Raw genomic sequence first — 17969 nt, 5'->3', positions numbered from 1 at the left:
AAAGTTAAAAAAGTGAAATCATAATCAACCAACCCTTTAAAATTATACAGGCAAATTATTTCCACAAAAGGACGTTTCGTTATGTACGGACAGCACTTTCTCCCTTGCTCTTACTCTCTCTCCAACTCAAACGCAAACACGTAGCCTACAGTACGGACACACACTCGCACAGAAACGCGATGTCAGTGCTGCTCTGACGATTTTATCAGTAAAGTAGTTTAACGACTTAAAAGGTACATGACATTTTTCACTAGCGCTGTTCTTGGAGCAGATAAACGTACATTTTCGCGATTGGTAGAGGCGCTACGGCCGAACACTGTAGAGAGACGCACAGACTCAGGTAATTCACACACGCTTGATAACTCTCTCTAATAACTACTTTAATAACGGCATTAGTCTGCAATCAATGGCTCAAGTTACTAGCTCTAAAATGACGTTTTGGCATTAGCAATGGAGGCTTGGGATTTGATACGTAAGAAATTTGTCCTGCACACAAGAGCATTTTAAGGACAAAAACCTGACAAATGTCTTGAAATACATCATCTGAACAATGTTTTGAGGTGTGTTAACCGTAGTATAAGCGGAATAATTGACTCCGGGCTGTTGAATTATTGACGCTTCGCGTCGTGACCGCATTTCCACCTCGGGTGTACATTATTTTTCTCATAATTCAATGACCTGAAGTTTTATTAATTATTCCTTACGTATTCATATACATACAGTGCACTAATGTAAAGCAATATAGGCTACAACTCTTAACTGCCTGTTTTTTATTTTGCCTTAAAATATAACTATATCATCACCCAGCTGTTTGGAAGTTGGATATATAAGCTCTGCGTACATAGAGTATACTCACGTTGGGCTACACAAGCCTATTGATTCCTTGTATCGTCACAAAATGAAAACTATGTTATTGGCCAGCTCTAATCTGCCAAATGTGACTACAGTATAAGGCATGATGATATTAAGATTTTATAAACATTAACATCAAGCTCTTTGAAACAATGTGTATTGTGAAAAGCGCTATATAAATAATTTTGACTTGTTCGCAATTCAATATGAATTGCTTTGAACAACTAAACTTTGCATTATGCCTAACATCTATTAAAAATATGTTCTTTCTTGTTTTATCAAGGCTAGTGGCACATGACACATTTAAAAGCCTTTATTATTATTATATGCCAGGAAACATGGCAGGAACTTCGGAAGTCTTTTTGACCCAACTGTGACGTGTCAAGAAACAAGGTCAAAGACATTTGCGTGGAACAGAAGGAGCCGTGGCAACATTGCATTGTTCCTCTGCAGGGCTGTTGGGCGGCTTTCATTGTTCTCAAGGACGCGTGAGTGTAGACTTACCCACTCCATTCAGGTGTTTTCCGTTTTTCACACTCTGCTGCTCAATGTTGTATCCCTTCTGATGCGTGCGAGGGAGAGAGACAGAGAAGAGAGAGAAAAAAGAGGCTTATCAGCTTACAAATATTCACATCACTCTCATCAATCACAGCATTACTGACTCTCTGTCTGCTTGCTCCTTTCTCCAATTGATTTAGGATATATTATGAGAGACTTCAATTGTCATGGATCCAGTAAAGGTGGAGGCACATTAACTATGCTTCTGCCGTTGTAACATGAAACCGGCTGTTCCATTCCTTTTCTCTTGCCCTGCAATTCTAGCAAGGAGTAGCATTTCTATACTCTAGAAAATAAAGGCAGAATCTTAGGGTCAGCAAAGAACCTTCTGAGAACCGTTTTTCACAGGTTTTTGAGTTTAATACAGTGTATGGTTCTTTGAATAGTTTATAGTTGGATCGTTCTTGAATAGTCTAAAATCTAAAAATGATTTACTCATCCTCATGTCGTTCCAAACTTGTATGTTTTTTCTTCTTCCGTAGAACACAAAATGAGATGTTTAGCAGAATGTTAATGCTGCACTTCAAAGGTTCAAGATGAAAATAGGGCCCAAAAATGTCCACAAAACACCACAACAACACAATAAAAGTAGTCTGCATGACTTATGTTATATTAAATGGTTTTGTGTGAGGAAAACACCAACATTTGATTGAAAATGCACCTCTAATTCTCACATCTCATTCAAATTGGTATCATTAGACGCACCAGAATTCAATGATGTCATTTGACATTATTGATGCCAAACCTATTTTCATACAATATTACACAGTTTTTGGAATGCCTTGAGGGTGAATAAATGAACCAATTTTAAGTTGTAAAATAATATTTTATTTTTAGATCAGCATACTGGTTTCTAAGTGTTCTTTCTTAGGGTTTCCTGTTGTATGATACCATAAAACGTCTTGGGGTTACGTAAGTAAGACGTATGCAAGACGTTCCCTTTTTAGGGAACTCTACATTGGGTCAGTTGCAGATGCTATATGGGGACGCCAATATCAACTACTCCATGCAGAACAACGCCTGCCCTCTTTTTTTTCTAAAAAAAAAAAAAATCGAAAAACCCAGGCACTAAAACTCAAAGTGCCTGAGCCCTGAGCCAATAATGTGTCAGCAGACAAGCGGTACACACCTTGCACATCATTGCTCCCAGTAACTAGTATGTAAAAACATGCCCTGAAGCTTCTATGCTCAAATGAGACTCTCAAACTAGTCCTAGCCATGCTCCAAGAGAGTCTAGATCACTTAGAGCAGAGCTACCAGTCAATCGACATAGCCTCGGCTAAGTCCATGACCCACATCTAACAGTCCAACTGTAGGCTGGGGCAATGCGAAGGAGCATAACCTTACTTAACATCCAGACCGGAAGAAGGTAACAGAGAAGAGAGTATAATGATTATTCGATTATTCAACCATCTCAAATGTCTGTCCAGCTCTACTTGTAAGAATCAGGGAGCTGAATAGCAGGCTCATCAGGCCTTAGTAAAGCAAGCTTAGCTTACTTTCTTGAGGATAAGGAGTGGGCCCAACCTCAGTTTAGGCCACCCCTATCCTAAACAATAGACAGGCCACAAGTGCCAGACTCAACCTGATGGCAGTTCCTATCCTCTGTTTTTATCCCCCTTTACTTTGAAAACAAACTCTTCCACCTTTTTGGTGGTGGGGGCCGGGGGGTTGGGTGAGAGCTGGAAGAGACTAGAAGGAAAAGTGGTGCGCTTAGAGCTCTCCTCTTCATTCCTTTTAGCTGCAATCACAGCCCTCAGATCTGTGTGCGGCTTTCTCCTGTTATGGCGCCTCCACTCTCCACTGCTCTGAGGGGGCTCGGGCAGCCACAATTGCCCTTTGCTCCTCCCTCCAGAAATTCGTTCCTGGTGAGGGAGCAGAAAACTCCGGAGGACTAAAGTTAAGAGTATGGCGGAGCCCACGGGAGAGGCGTGAGGAGAGACAGCCAGGAATTGAACTTTTTCACTGAGAAATTAATGCACACTGCTTTTTACAAGTAGCTTCCCGGAGACGAAAACGATGACATGGTTTCAGACGCCCTTCTTCTACGTTAGAGTGCACCCTGTAACGTCATTGCACGGTGTCCTATCCTCTGTTTTTTATCTCCCTTTACTTTGAAAACAACGACCAATGATTTGTGTGATTTTACATGTGCCTCAGACACCGGGTTCCACAAGGATTCATCCCTAGAACGTCAGCAACTGACACAGAGTAGAGTTCCTTCAAAAGGGAACCTATTGAAACCTTTCCTTTTAAAGAGTCTTCTAAAGAGACTGTCAGGGTTATATTTAGTTCCAGAAGGGACAACTGAACAAAGCAAACTGAGGACTTAAATACACAGAGGTAAATGAGGGAACTAAATGAACCACAGGTGAATGTAATAGCTAATTAACTGGCACACAAAAGGAAACAAGCAAGTTCGAAATTACTCCACTAATATAGTCACTTGTAGGAGTGAATGAAAATGAGCGAGTGAATTTGGACACTAATTGCCCCTCAAGGGCTGTTGCTTTCAGGCTACGTTTACACGTGGGCGGCTATTTTAATAAACGGACATTTCAACCTCTCCGCTTTCAAAAATAACATTGTGCACACATGTCAGTTTTCAGAAAAGTTTCATTTACACGTACCGGTGTATATATGCCGTCAAGAGCATGCCAAACCTGTAGGTGGCGGTGTAACTAGAAGCTCAAGCCCATGTAAGCCAATCAGAATCCCGAAAATAGACAGCAGTTCGCCCAGGTCGGACCCAAAACCGGCGGTGCTGGCGGTGACGCGGACTGGTTCTTCGTGTTGGAGGGAGAAATTGTTGCAAAATTGCTGACCTCCGAGCACTCATTCGTCTCTGCTCTTCGACATAATGGAGCAGCTGTATTTGCAAATGCAAACACACGAGAAGAGTTTGCACCAACATAAATGCGACTGCTACTCTGAACGCTTCCATGATCACACGTAAACATAGGTCGCACTTTTGACGTAGGTGCGAGCTCTGGCGCATACTGTGACGTTGGCTGCCTAAACACCCGTTTGTCTCAGTTTACATACAAACGTGCAAACAAAGATTTTCAAAATCTTCACTCTGTCCGGAGTTTTTAGAAAGACTCGTTTTCAGAGGCGAATTCTCCGTTTGCATGTAAACGAAGGGCGCAAACGAAGGGAAATGTCTCCATTTGTCAAAATAATAATGTACGTGTAAACGGGGCCTTAAAGGACAACTCCGGTGAAAAATGAACCTAGGGCTAATTAACACATCTTACCGAGTAGATCGTTCTCTGGGATGCGTTTTCATGAAAATCGAATGTAAAGAGTTTTATCTCTAAAAACAGATTAGCTTATGACGCTAGTATATGGGGCACAGAATAAGTAAAATTAAGTCGCTAGTCAATACCACTAACAAGGCTCAAAATAGCCTCACACTAACACAGTAGCATAATGAGGGTCCCTACATGCAAACCGAAGCATTGAGAACTTTGTAAGTGTACAAACAGTTTAATAAGAAGATACTTTATAAAGACAGTACATTACGCGTTTACAGACAGGAGCTATCTTGGAAAACAGTCTCGACAAGTCGAGCCACGAACGCTGTGCTAAGTGATGAACTGTGACTTGGAATCTCATATGGTCCATTGATTCCGAAAGAAAGCACTGAACGCAACAGAGAAAATAAATAAATAAAAATAAAAAAACTGAACGCAACAGAGACTAGTGCTTCCAAAGGATACACACTAAAGAGATGGCGGATTATTCAACCGTGGCTCGACTTGTCGAGACTGTTTTCCAAGATGGCTCCTGTCTGTATATGCGTAATGTACTGTCTTTATAAAGTATCTTCTTATTAAACTGTTTGTACACTTACAAAGTTCTCAATGCTTCAGTTTGCATGTAGGGACCCTCATTATGCTACCGTGTCAGTGTGAGGCTATTTTGAGCCTTGTTAGTGGTATTAACTAGTGATTTAATTTGACTTATTCTATGCCCCATGTACTAGCATTATTAGCTAATCTGTTTTTAGAGATAAAACTCTTTACATTCGATTTTAATGAAAACGCATCCCAGAGAACGATCTACTCGGTAACCAAGTGTTAATTACCCCTAGGTTCATTTTTCACCGGAGTTGTCCTCTAAATAGTTTGTGCTTGCCGTTTAATAATCATTTGAATCTTAGCAAACAGCTCCAGTAGTATACATTTTTTTTATCTTGAACTCTGTCATGGAAACTATGTATAAACCTTGATGAAACAATTTAGTTATCAATTAAAAAGGAATTTATACCTGTATGATATTACGCTGTAGCCACATTGGACCAGTGGCTTGGAAAATGTATGGATGGATGATTAAGCTGCGGGCACCAACTTCTGGCGAGACACAGGAATTCTTTCGGCACGACCGTACATTTACATTTATGCATTTAGCAGACGCTTTTATCCAAAGCGACTTACAACTTGGGGGTACAATAAGCGATTGGTCGTGAAGAGTCGAGTGAGCGCAAAAAGTGCCTGAAATACTTGGTCCGTGTACATTTCTCAGTGTAGCACAGGCTAGAGTAGGGCGGGAAAGAGGAGGAAAGGAAAGTTTTTTTTTTTTTTAGGAGGTTAAGTGCTCACGGAAGAGATGAGTTTTTAGTTGATTTTTGAATGTTGTCAATGAATCCGCATTTCGGATGGCGGTGGGCAGATCATTCCACCAGCTGGGAACGTTGAATGAAAATGTTCTGGAGAGGGATTTTTTGCCTCTCTGTGATGGTACCACAAGCCTTCGCTCCTTAGCTGAACGAAGGCTTCTGGTGGGGGTGTGACGACGTAAAATCGAGTCAAAGTATGCAGGAGCTGAGTGCGTGGTGGCTCTGTAGGCAAGCATCAGCGACTTAAACTTGATGCGAGCAGCGAGTGGTAGCCAGTGCAGAGAGATGAAGAGTGGTGTGACGTGAGTCCTTTTGGGCTCGTTGAAGACCAGACGTGCCGCTGCATTCTGGATCATTCGAAGTGTTTGGATCGCACAAGAGGGGAGTCCAGCCAGAAGCGCATTGCAGTAGTCAAGTCTAGAAATAACCAGGGCCTGGATAAGAAGCTGTGTTGCGTGTTCTGTTAGGAACGGTCTGATCTTCCTGATGTTGTAGAGCGCAAACCTGCAAGAGCGAGCTGTCTTAGCAATGTGATCTCTGAAGGACAACTGGTCATCAAATGTAACTCCAAGATTTCTGACTGATTTCTGACCGTAACTGTGCATTATGGGTATTCTCTAGCCGTTGAGCTTACATTGGCTGCACACTCGTTATTGCTGTGCATTGTGGGATTGAATGAGTGCACTCGATAACGTCTATGGTTTCGGACACCACTATAAATGGCTATCCCCTCAAATAGTTACCTATTTAAGGAAATTTCGGACACAGCCTTGGTCAACTTATGATGACAATGAACAGAGCAAACTATAAAAAATATAACTGAACCAAACAAAAAAATATTCATATTCAACCCAGTAATTACACTCAGCAAAATCGCTTGATCTCAGTTTTGAAATCCAGCAGTCGGAGCACAACCCCCCTCCCCCCCCCCAGCCTCCCCCCCCCATCCTTTTGAGTGGACCTCACATCACCCAGCTTTTCTACAGCCAGCAGTTACAAATTAATGCCTGAGGACTCTTTTCCGGCTCTTTCCTGAGCTCTACTCAATGCAGAACGCTCTAGCTGAGTGAATGGATACTGTTGCTGCAGTTGCTAGGAGAAGCCTGCTCAGGCTTGGTGTCTTCACAAGGGCCTCACTGTCTTATCATTCACAGTAAGGACATGGCAATTGGGATAAAAGAGAGTGACATTCTGAGGAAAGAACAAATGTCTTTAATTTCAGGCTTACAGACCTCTTACAACCTAGAGGGAAAATTCAGTGTGTGCAATAATTTCTGTTTAGCTGTTCCTTACACACCCTTTGCAAACAAAACCAACAGAGGATTTTTATTCACCTGCACAAATATCAATGTCTTTCCTCCGAGCGAGCTCTCAGGCCTGACATAAAAAGCAATCTTTATTGAGATGTAATTAATTTCTTATATTTAAAGGGGATTTGTGTGTGGAAGAGAGGCTTTAAACAGTATTATAATCAACAAAGACCTACTAAGAGGCTGAAAGATGCAAAGCCTCCTCAAGTAACAATGGAATCAGGTTGAAATAAGCTTATGCTCACTAAGAGTCAATCCATATTTGGAGCAGTGTTCCGTGAATTGTAGAGTGGTGTTTAATAGTATCAATGAGATCTGAATTGGATTTATTCAGCACTGAATGCTCTCCTTTAATTGTGGATTGGCCTTCAGTCCATTAAGTGTGGAATTGGGCTAGATATATCTTGATTCACTAGTGAAATGTTTCTTAAGCCAGTCGATATGTGTCAGTGTGACTGCGATTATTCAGACAGCACAGCCACAAATGAACCAATTAAACGTTAAACAATACAGGCCATCTCTACAATTGTGAATGAACAACAAGCATATTCTGTAAAGTACAGTATAGCAGAGTATAATAGATGCAAATGAGAGGAGACAGACCACTATTTAAAAAATGAATGGTAGAAATCATAATACTTGGCAACAGTAAGAATGGAAGCCATGCCTTTCATCTAAAGGACCAATCACCTTTTTGATAGGAACACCATGTGATTAGTCTGGGTAAACCCAGCCTGATCTGCCGGCGATTTGATTTCGCCCTGCAAAAAAAACTGTACATTAATATCTACTGCTTCTGTTACACTTTTGCAGGAACCAATTACAGACTGGCTTATCCACCTGGCGCGCTATTGGCGGGTTTAACGCGATGCCGGATAGAGAAGCGATGGGTCGTTGCCTGTTGATCACGCCTCTTGTCGTCTGATTGGTTGAAGGATTATCCAATTGCACACAGAGTCATTTAATTTATGCTCGTTTTTTCACAAAGGATCTAAAGGATTATTAGGAACACCTGTTCAAGTTCTCATTAATGCAATTATCTAATCAACCAATCACATGGCAGTTGCTTCAATGCATTTAGGGGTGTGGTCCTGGTCAAGACAATCTCCTGAACTCCAAACTGAATATCAGAATGGGAAAGAAAGGTGATTTAAGCAATTTTGAGCATGGCATGGTTGTTGGTGCCAGACGGGCCGGTCTGAGTATTTCACAATCTGCTCAGTTACTGGGATTTTCACGCACAACCATTTCTAGGGTTTACAAAGAATGGTGTGAAAAGGGAAAAACATCCAGTATGCGGCAGTCCTGTGGGCGAAAATGCCTTGTTGATGCTAGAGGTCAGAGGAGAATGGGCCGACTGATTCAAGCTGATAGAAGAGCAACTTTGACTGAAATAACCACTCGTTACAACTGAGGAATGCAGCAAAGCATTTGTGAAGCCACAACATGCAAAACCTTGAGGCGGATGGGCTACAACAGCAGAAGACCCCACCGGGTACCACTCATCTCCACTACAAATAGGAAAAAGAGGCTAAAATTTGCACGAGCTCCCCAAAATTGGACAGTTGAAGACTGGAAAAATGTTGCCTGGTCTGATGAGTCTCGATTCCTGTTGAGACATTCAGATGGTACTCTGATGGAGTCAGAATTTGGTGTAAACAGAATGAGAACATGGATCCATCATGTCTTGTTACCACTGTGCAGGCTGGTGGTGGTGGTGTAATGGTGTGGGGGATGTTTTCTTGGCACACTTTAGGCCCCTAAGTTGGGCATCGTTTAAATGCCACAGCCTACCTGAGCATTGTTTCTGACCATGTCCATCCCATTATGACCACCATGTACCCATCCTCTGATGGCTACTTCCAGCAGGATAATGCACCATGTCACAAAGCTCAAATCATTTCAAATTGGTTTCTTGAACATGACAATGAGTTCACTGTACTAAAATGGCCCCCACAGTCACCAGATCTCAACCCAATAGAGCATCTTTGGGATGTGGTGGAACGGGAGCTTCGTGCCCTGGATGTGCATCCCACAAATCTCCATCAACTGCAAGATGCTATCCTATCAATATGGGCCAACATTTCTAAAGAATGCTTTCAGCACCTTGTTGAATCAATGCCACGTAGAATTAAGGCAGTTCTGAAGGCGAAAGGGGGTCAAACACAGTATTAGTATGGTGTTCCTAATAATCCTTTAGGTGAGTGTATATATATATATATATATATATATATATATATATATATATATATATATATATGTTTTTTTGTTTTTTTTTAATGATAGCATAATGAAGCATAGTATAGGTAAGTGTATTATGGTACAGGGTTTCACTTTATTTTGATGGTCCTTTTAACATATTCTGTTTACTATAAGTAATGTTGCACCTACATGTCTACTACCTCTCATTGGAGTGTTAGTAGGCTGGTAGGGCTAGGGTTAGAATTAGCTGACGTAGTTGCGAAGTTACTTACAGTCTTTAGAATGTCTGGAGCATCAGAATAAATAGTAAGATATTAAGCACACAGTCTACTACTCTAATGAGAGTTAGTTGACGTAGTTATAAAGTTACTTATAGTTAATAGAATATTATAGTTACCTAGTACAGTACTATAGTTTCATCTAGTGCAGTATAATGTAGTAGCCTAATGAAGAAAAGAACATCAACCTCTCTGAAATCAAAGTTGTCCTCTCGTCTATCACAAGGGACAGAATATAGGCCACAGCCAAAGCAATCTGGCATCACTAAACCTTGAGGAGAGCCAAGCGTGACCTCCTCTAGAATGCACCATTGTGCTCCAAGATGGGCTGAATGCCACAGCGCCTCACCTGTAGTGTCCGGTTACTGGCCGAAGTGATAGTTTGACCTTTCTACTTGTGGCCCGTTCTGATCTCTCATGTTTTATTTACGCTGTTCAGAACGTGTCTCTGTACCCATATACTGCAAAGTGATATCGCATCCTCACGCATAAGCCACAAACAAAAAGGGTGTTTTTAATAGATTTTGGCCCTGCTTTGCTGCTCTGGTTTCAAGCTGATGGTTCTCAGGTTTCCTAGACAACACAAACAATTAGCGGAGGCCACGGAGGGGAGAGTCAGCCTGCTAATTATCCACGGAACCTACTAGAGAACACGGGCACGGATCAACGCTCCAGTCTTCTGCAGGGACCCGCTGCGGCAAACAGACAAAGACTGATAAGGAAATTATTTTATGTATGATAACATATTGTTTAACAGTTTATCATTCTGTTAGCTACACGTGACACCGTTTTGCAGATTCCCATGGTCCTGATCCGCTGCCCGGTCCTGAATCTAAATGTTGCAATTAAACAGACATTTAGAGACCCCTAAAGGCTTCTTTCCTTACACAGTTAAACATTTTTCCATCCCCCTAATGGTCATTATGTGTTTTAATGGCAGCTAAGACCTGGTAAACTACAAAAGATTAGAGTCCATCTTCTGGTTTCCCGTTGAGATGAAAGTAAGAGGAAATGGTGATAAATCTTGGGCTGCTTTGAGCCAGTCTATTTAACAATTGTACATGTGTGTAGTCAAGTGTGTGCACAAATAAGTGCAAACCAACTTGTTATCTCCCCAAGCAGGTATTTTACAGCAATACAAGTATATTGAAAGACTAACATCTACATCGCAAACACACAAATCACTTTTAAAAAAGTATTTTTCAAGCTTGTCCAGCGGGTGTAAACGGACAAGCGTTTGATTCTTTTAACTGTAATGTGAGACTTTTTTTCATCATGACTTCAAATGTGGCTCATCTAATGGAGAACATATCTGTACTGTAATAGGAGTCCAACAACAGACTTTTTCAATTAGTGAGGTCAACTTTTTTCTTTTTTTTGCATTAATATTTGTTTGTGTCTTTGCCTAAAAGGGGTGAATTTAGAAATGTAACTTCTCAGAGGGGGCTTTAGGGTACTGCGCTTCAGCAGACTACGACTGTTGTTGGACTATGAACAAGCTAAAACCTTTATAGAATTTGCATCTTTAAATTCATCCCCTCCAGTACAAAAATAAGTAAATAAAATAAAAACAACTACTCTAAACGCATGGATGAAAGGGTTAGTTCACCAAAAATTAAAATTCTGTCATTAATTCCTTACCCTCAAGTCGTTCCAAACATGTAAGATCTTTGTTAATCTTTGGAACACAAATTAAGGTATTCTTGATGAAATCTGAGAGCTTTCTGACCTGCTGCAACTGCAACATAATGGCCACTTTCAATGCCCAGAAAGGAAGTAAAGACGTTGTTACAGCGTTTCAATCTTAATTTTATGAAGCAACGCAAATACTTTTTGTGGGCCAAAATAGCGACTTCATTCAACAGTTTCTTCTCTTCCATGTGAATCTCTGACGCTGTTTACATGGGCACCACGACGCATGCGTGTGATGAGGACGCAGGAGCTAGCCAATAATGAGCCAGCGTTTTGACTTTGTACCCGGAAGTGCTGCACTGCATTTACAATGTTAACAGCATCAGAAACTGACAAGGAAGATAAGAAACTGTTGAATAAAGTCGTTATTTTTTTGTTTGTTTCTATGCGCACAAAAAGTATTCTCGTCGGTCAGAGAGATCTCGTATTTCATCAAAAATATTTTAAAGCGGTCATGAACTGGCTGTTTTCTGAGGTCAACTTATGGCGTTTGAGTGATTTTTACATTCAAAAACATCATAATGAATAAGTAATAGGCCCTGGTTTTGAGGCTCTCTCAAGAAACGCCCAGTTTTTATGGGCGTGCCGCACTGAAGACTTGGAAGTAAACGCCCACGGCTAGGATTGGATAAGATTTGCATATTTAATGAGCTTCAGCTCCCCTGTCAGTACATGTGGGAATTGTTTTGAAAGCGTGTGGGAAACAGCAACCGGAATGATTCGCCCACAGGGCTCGCAAAATGTCTTTATCAAACAAACACAATGATTTATATCTCGCATCCACCTGCGATTGATTGGAATGTTATTTTTTTTATTACTTGGCCCGCCCCGATCGGTGAATATAACTGCGAACCGTATACACATACACATACACACACACACACACACACACACACACACACACACACACACACACACACACACACACACACACACACACACACACACACACACACACACACACACACACACACACACACACACACACACACACACACACACACACACACACACACACACACACGCGCACTCCCTTCAAATATCAAGTCAAGAGAGTGAACAACGCACATCAAGAAAGGAATGTTATTTCACTATTTAAGATAGCCCATCAGCAGGCCGGGCTTACGTTTTGGTAGCCTGACTGCGAGCCCTAGCCCATAAATGTCCGAGTCTGATCCCGAATCGCAATGAACCAACAAAACACAAATAAAGGATTATTCAGCCTTTGACAGCGTGCTAAGGTATGTTCAGTTAGACATGTACACATAATCAATATGATCTGTGACAATGCAATACTATCACATATAAAAACATTTTTTACTCACATTAGTGTGTTGCTTCATTCATTCATGTAATCTCGTCCTGTCTGCTAATCCAGTCTCTTGTTTACAAACAAATCTGTGGTTAAATGAAGGAGCAGGCGTGCAATGTCTTCCCCATGTGAGCCGGATATTCATTAAAAATAAAGTTCATCCATGCATTCATAATATTTGAAAATCCGAATGAAGCTTATGTGGTTTGTTTACTGCTTAGAAGTTCGACACGGTTTAGCTCTATGTAGGCCTATATCATCTCAGGCACGAGTCGGTGGGCGGGGCTACAGAAGCAGGCGTACATATTTATCTGTTGAGGCGGCTTTTCAGCATACGATGATGTCAAGGGTCGTCATATTCTGAGATTGATCGTTTTCTGGGCCTGGTGTCAATAAAAGCTTTTCTTTGACTAACACGGAAGTTTTCAGCTCCGAAACTTACAGGATATTCTTATATCAGGATGAACTTTTATATATCAAAGGCTCAAGGGAAAGTTGATTTCTCAATTCATCACCCCTTTAATTTGTGTTCTGAAGATGAACGAAGGTCTTACAGGTTTGGAACGACATGAATTTGAGGAATTAATGGATTAATGGAAATTTGAATTTTTGGATGAACTAACCCTTAAAGTACAGATTTTTCTCTCACTTGATCATAAAACCGTGCATTGTTGTAGACATTCATTTTCTGGTCATATGTAAAATATTTAAAAGTTTTGCCCTCTAGTTGTAAAATTAGCACCACTGATGTTTAGCATCATGCTGTAGGAGACAGAGCCTAAAATATACACTGAAAAAGTCTGTTGGATTTACATGATTTAATTGTGTACATCGTCACAATTGTACATCGGAATCAATTAAGTTAAAAAAATATATATAATTTGATCATGTAACTTCAACATCATAGACTGAATACATTTTAAGTGACCGAATTAAGTAGTCTCAAAGTGAATTTGATATGGCTCCCTGACATGATTAATTCATTCAATATCATATGTTCATTCATTCACTAAAATTTCATATATTTTAATGTTACACAACTGAATTATAATACTGCGCTAGTTGACAAACTTGCTTGTAACAGCAAACATTAGCATCTTAAATGCTAAGCATTAAAAGCTCCTTCAGTAAATCCGTTATGAAATTGTTTTAGTCCACAGCCTAAACAAATGCTCAACACTTCTCCACAATCATAACCCACTGTAATTTAAATTATTCTAATAATTCCAACATATTTGAATATTAAACACTATTAAAACCACATTTAACCTCTCTTGATTTAGCCATATGCAAAGCATGCTGGGAACTAACAAGCCCCTCCCAGTTTCAGTTAATGTAACACAAATCATTCAGGTAATCGCAACACAAACGGATTAAGTAAACTTCAATTTGACTTATATTTAAATGAATTTAACACAATCAAATTAAGTAAGGACAAAATGTATGCTTTAGCTCATTTTAATTAAGCAATTTGAACAAGCATTAAAATATTTTTTTTTTCAGTGTACTGTCTGCAGGGTTTATTAATATGCATATTACTTAGATTTAATTTCTTGAAATATTGAGTAATTAAATTTCTATGAACATTATAATGCCAAACAAATCTGCTAAAAAAAGATCTACCTTTGTTTTTAGTTGCATAATATGCCTTATGTTTTTACACACAATTGTTTTATAGTAGACCAAAGCTTTTAAATTCAGTTAAGAAGTGTGTTTCCAGTTTGTCATAGCTGATAATACTCAAAGGCATTTTAACATTTGGAGCAATTGTGCCACCTGGTGGGGAATACATTACTAAAAAATGGGCAGTACATTTCCACACATGCTCAGTTTACTGCACATCATGGCCCAAACAGATTCATTCAATTATGTACTGGTAAATGCTCTACCAAAAGATATAAATATAACCTGAGCTGCGTCAAACGGCAACAAATATTTTTGTACAGCTCATATATCTCGTTTCAAATGCCAAAGGATAAATCAGCCACATGCAGCTGTGCTTTTTAAGCTCTCAATGAATCATAACGTGTCTGTTACAAATCTCTGGGGATTTCATAGCGACAATTAATGACTTTTAGACTACTCATTGACTTGCAATGCATGCAATCCTTCATGGATCAACAGTTGATCAGCTGCAGTGGGTCAGCTGTAAGATTCCCATAGTATACGTGATTCTTTTCCAGCAAATGAGAAAAATATCCTTCAAAAAATTATATTTAAAACCCAATATTTTAGAGCTGTTTTCACACTTTATGGAAAAAAGGCAATTGCAGTATATTCAGACCAGACCCATCCCCTCCACTCCTGGTTTGAGGTCATCCCTTCAGGGCGCAGGCTACATATACCACTGGGCGCTGCATGGCAAAAGAACACGCTCAAAAAAATAACTCATTGGACAAACTCAATTTAATTGAGGGCAGGTTTTCCATCTGATAAATATGTGTAGCCCCAACTCATAAAAAATTAATTCATGCAATGAAATGTAATTTGGTTAGCCTGGATGCCAGCCAAATTTAGCCCCGCCCACAACATTTGAGGTCGGGAAGTTCGGTCTGGACTCGATCCGTTGTGGAGCAACTATGCTATGGTTCGGACCAATCAAATTGTCAGGGCGGGCTTTATACGATGATGGACAGATGATCAACAGTAACGTCATCATCCACGTCACCAAAGAGCGCTTGGGTTGAATTAATTCTAATCCTAAACGGAGAACTTGTTCGTATATGCATTCACCTTTACTATTTCTCTCAAAAATGATGATCGTGTTGGTAAGTACTCCGAGTATCCTTAAATTCTTTTTACAACACTGGCAAATCGTTTAAACTCGTCTTCTTCTTCTACTTCTTCCAGCGTGCTTGCAGTTGAGTTCTGTTGACAACTATGCGTCACTCAACATACATCCCTTACTCCGTTGCTCTGATTGGTTGTAGGTCTATCCAATTGAGTGCAGAGGTATTTTCTTTCCTAGTTCGGTTGAAACACGCCTCATAATCACAGCCCAAAGGAGCAGGAGCAGACTCATATTCTGACTAGAATCTGAGTATGTCAACGTCAGGCTATAATTTGGTGGTACAACTCAATTTTATCAAATAGAGTTTTAATTACATTACTTACAACATGACTTTTTATACTTGTCAAACTTAAATTAAAACATTTTTAATTGGAAAATCTATTAAAAGCAGTTTAATTTATCATCACAAATAATGAAAACATAAGAAAACACTGGTATCACTCCAGACATTAGCATAGATCACTGAGTGCCCATCCTAAACACAGGCGCCACTCTTCAGCATAATGATAACCACAAAATTCAAAAACATTACAGAAACTCAGATGTCCAACATAACTGAACATTAAACTCTAACATTAACTAACAACATCGTTCCCTTTACCGAAAAAAAACCTTAAAATAACACATTAATACCTAAATGTACCCTCCTAATGCAGTCAATTGCAAAGCATGCTGGGAACTAAAGATCCACTGCCCAGTTAGTTATGTCAACAAAAATGATTAATGTAGTTTTAACACTTATGAATTGAGTAAACTTCAGTTTTAAATATATTAGGTTGATTGAACACAATTAAATTAAGTTGTGACAAAATGAGATTAATAGTTGAGATTAAAAATGAGATGTTTAAGTAAAGTGAACAGAATTTAACTGTGTGATATCTATAAAGGGCCTGAATAATTTCTTTAGTGCATAAAATATAATTTCTTCCACTGGCTAGGACTGTTTTAAATCAAATTGAGGTACCATATATTGGGTATAGGGTGTGTATGCGTGTTTGCATGTGACAGGTGAAGTGAATAACACTGATTATCTCTTCATTACTGCACCTGTTAGTGGGTGGATATATTAGGCAGCAAGTGAAAAATTTTTCCTCAAAGTTGATGTGTTAGAAGCAGGAAAAATGGGCAAGCGTAAGGATTTGAGCGAGTTTGACAAGGGCCAAATTGTGATGGCTAGACGACTGGGTCAGAGCATCTCCAAAACTGCAGCTCTTGTGGGGTGTTCCCGCTCTGCAGTGGTCAGTATCTATCAAAAGTGCTCCAAGGAAGGAACAGTGATGAACCGGCGACAGGGTCATTGATGCACGTGGGGAACGAAGGCTGGCCCGTGGGGAGCTGATCAAACAGACGAGCTACTGGAGCTCAACTTGCTCATGAAGTTAATGCTGGTTCTGATAGAAAGTTGTCAGAATACACAGTGCATCACAGTTTGTTGTGTATGGGGCGGCATAGCTGCAGACCAGTCAGGGTGCCCATGCTGACCCCTGTCCACTGCCGAAAGCACCAACAGTGGGCACGTGAGCATCAGAACTGGACCACGGAGCAATGAAAGAATGTGGTCTGGTCTGATGAATCACGTTTTCTTTTACATCAAGTGGATGGCCGGGTGTGTGTGCGTTGCTTACCTGGGGAACACATGACACCAGGTCTGTATATGTACATATGGTATATAAACAAGCTGATGTATATTAAAAATTGAAAATGCATGTTTTTTTTTTATTGAAAAAGAGTAAATGTTCCATTACAATTTAAAAAAGAACACTTACAATGTATTTAATATTAAATTCAACATTTCAAGTTTAAGTTTAGCTGTCTAATACGGATACAGAGATGCAATTTTAAATGTTTATGTATGTTTATTAAAAAGTGAAAGTGCTTCTAATATAAAGATTTGAAATTATAATATTTATTCAAATATTTTTGTATAATACATTTAATACATTTAAACTTTTTTAATTGTTTGGATTGGTTATATTTTCTCATTAAATAATAAATAACTCTTAATAATAAAGAACCATCTAACTTGGATTCAAAGAACCATTTTGGGGTTCCATATATGAAGCAGGTGATAGAACCATTTCTGGTTCTAAATAGAACCATTTCTTTTAAGAGTGTACAACTGCAGGTTTACATTTGTGTTTTAGGCCTGTAGTAAACTGTGTGGGAGGAAAACATTAGTATTAATATTTAAGGTCAAGCCAAAATAATGAAAGAGATAATTGATGTGTAGGCTGGAATTATTAATTTGCAGACAAACATGCTCTTTATCGGTACAGATTTAGGTGGTCAAAACAACTTACAGTGTTATAGGATTAAGCAAATACATCTTTCTAGAACATTTGCCACAGTAAAA

General features: G+C 39.6%; 1 protein-coding gene across 1 annotated transcript in view; it reads right to left on the bottom strand.

The window, feature by feature from the left end:
• Positions 1–17969, bottom strand: part of LOC307143101 (actin-associated protein FAM107A) — an 86441-nt gene that overhangs the window by 47680 nt on the left and 20792 nt on the right. The window contains exon 2 of the mRNA XM_079844387.1: positions 1357–1414. Within this exon, the coding sequence (XP_079700513.1) occupies positions 1357–1414 (58 nt within the window). The remainder of the gene's footprint in view (positions 1–1356; positions 1415–17969) is intronic.

Source organism: Gobio gobio, assembly GCF_949357685.1.
Source record: "Gobio gobio genome assembly, chromosome: 19".
Lineage (NCBI taxonomy): Eukaryota > Metazoa > Chordata > Actinopteri > Cypriniformes > Gobionidae > Gobio > Gobio gobio.
This window is presented reverse-complemented; position numbering and strand designations above follow the sequence as displayed.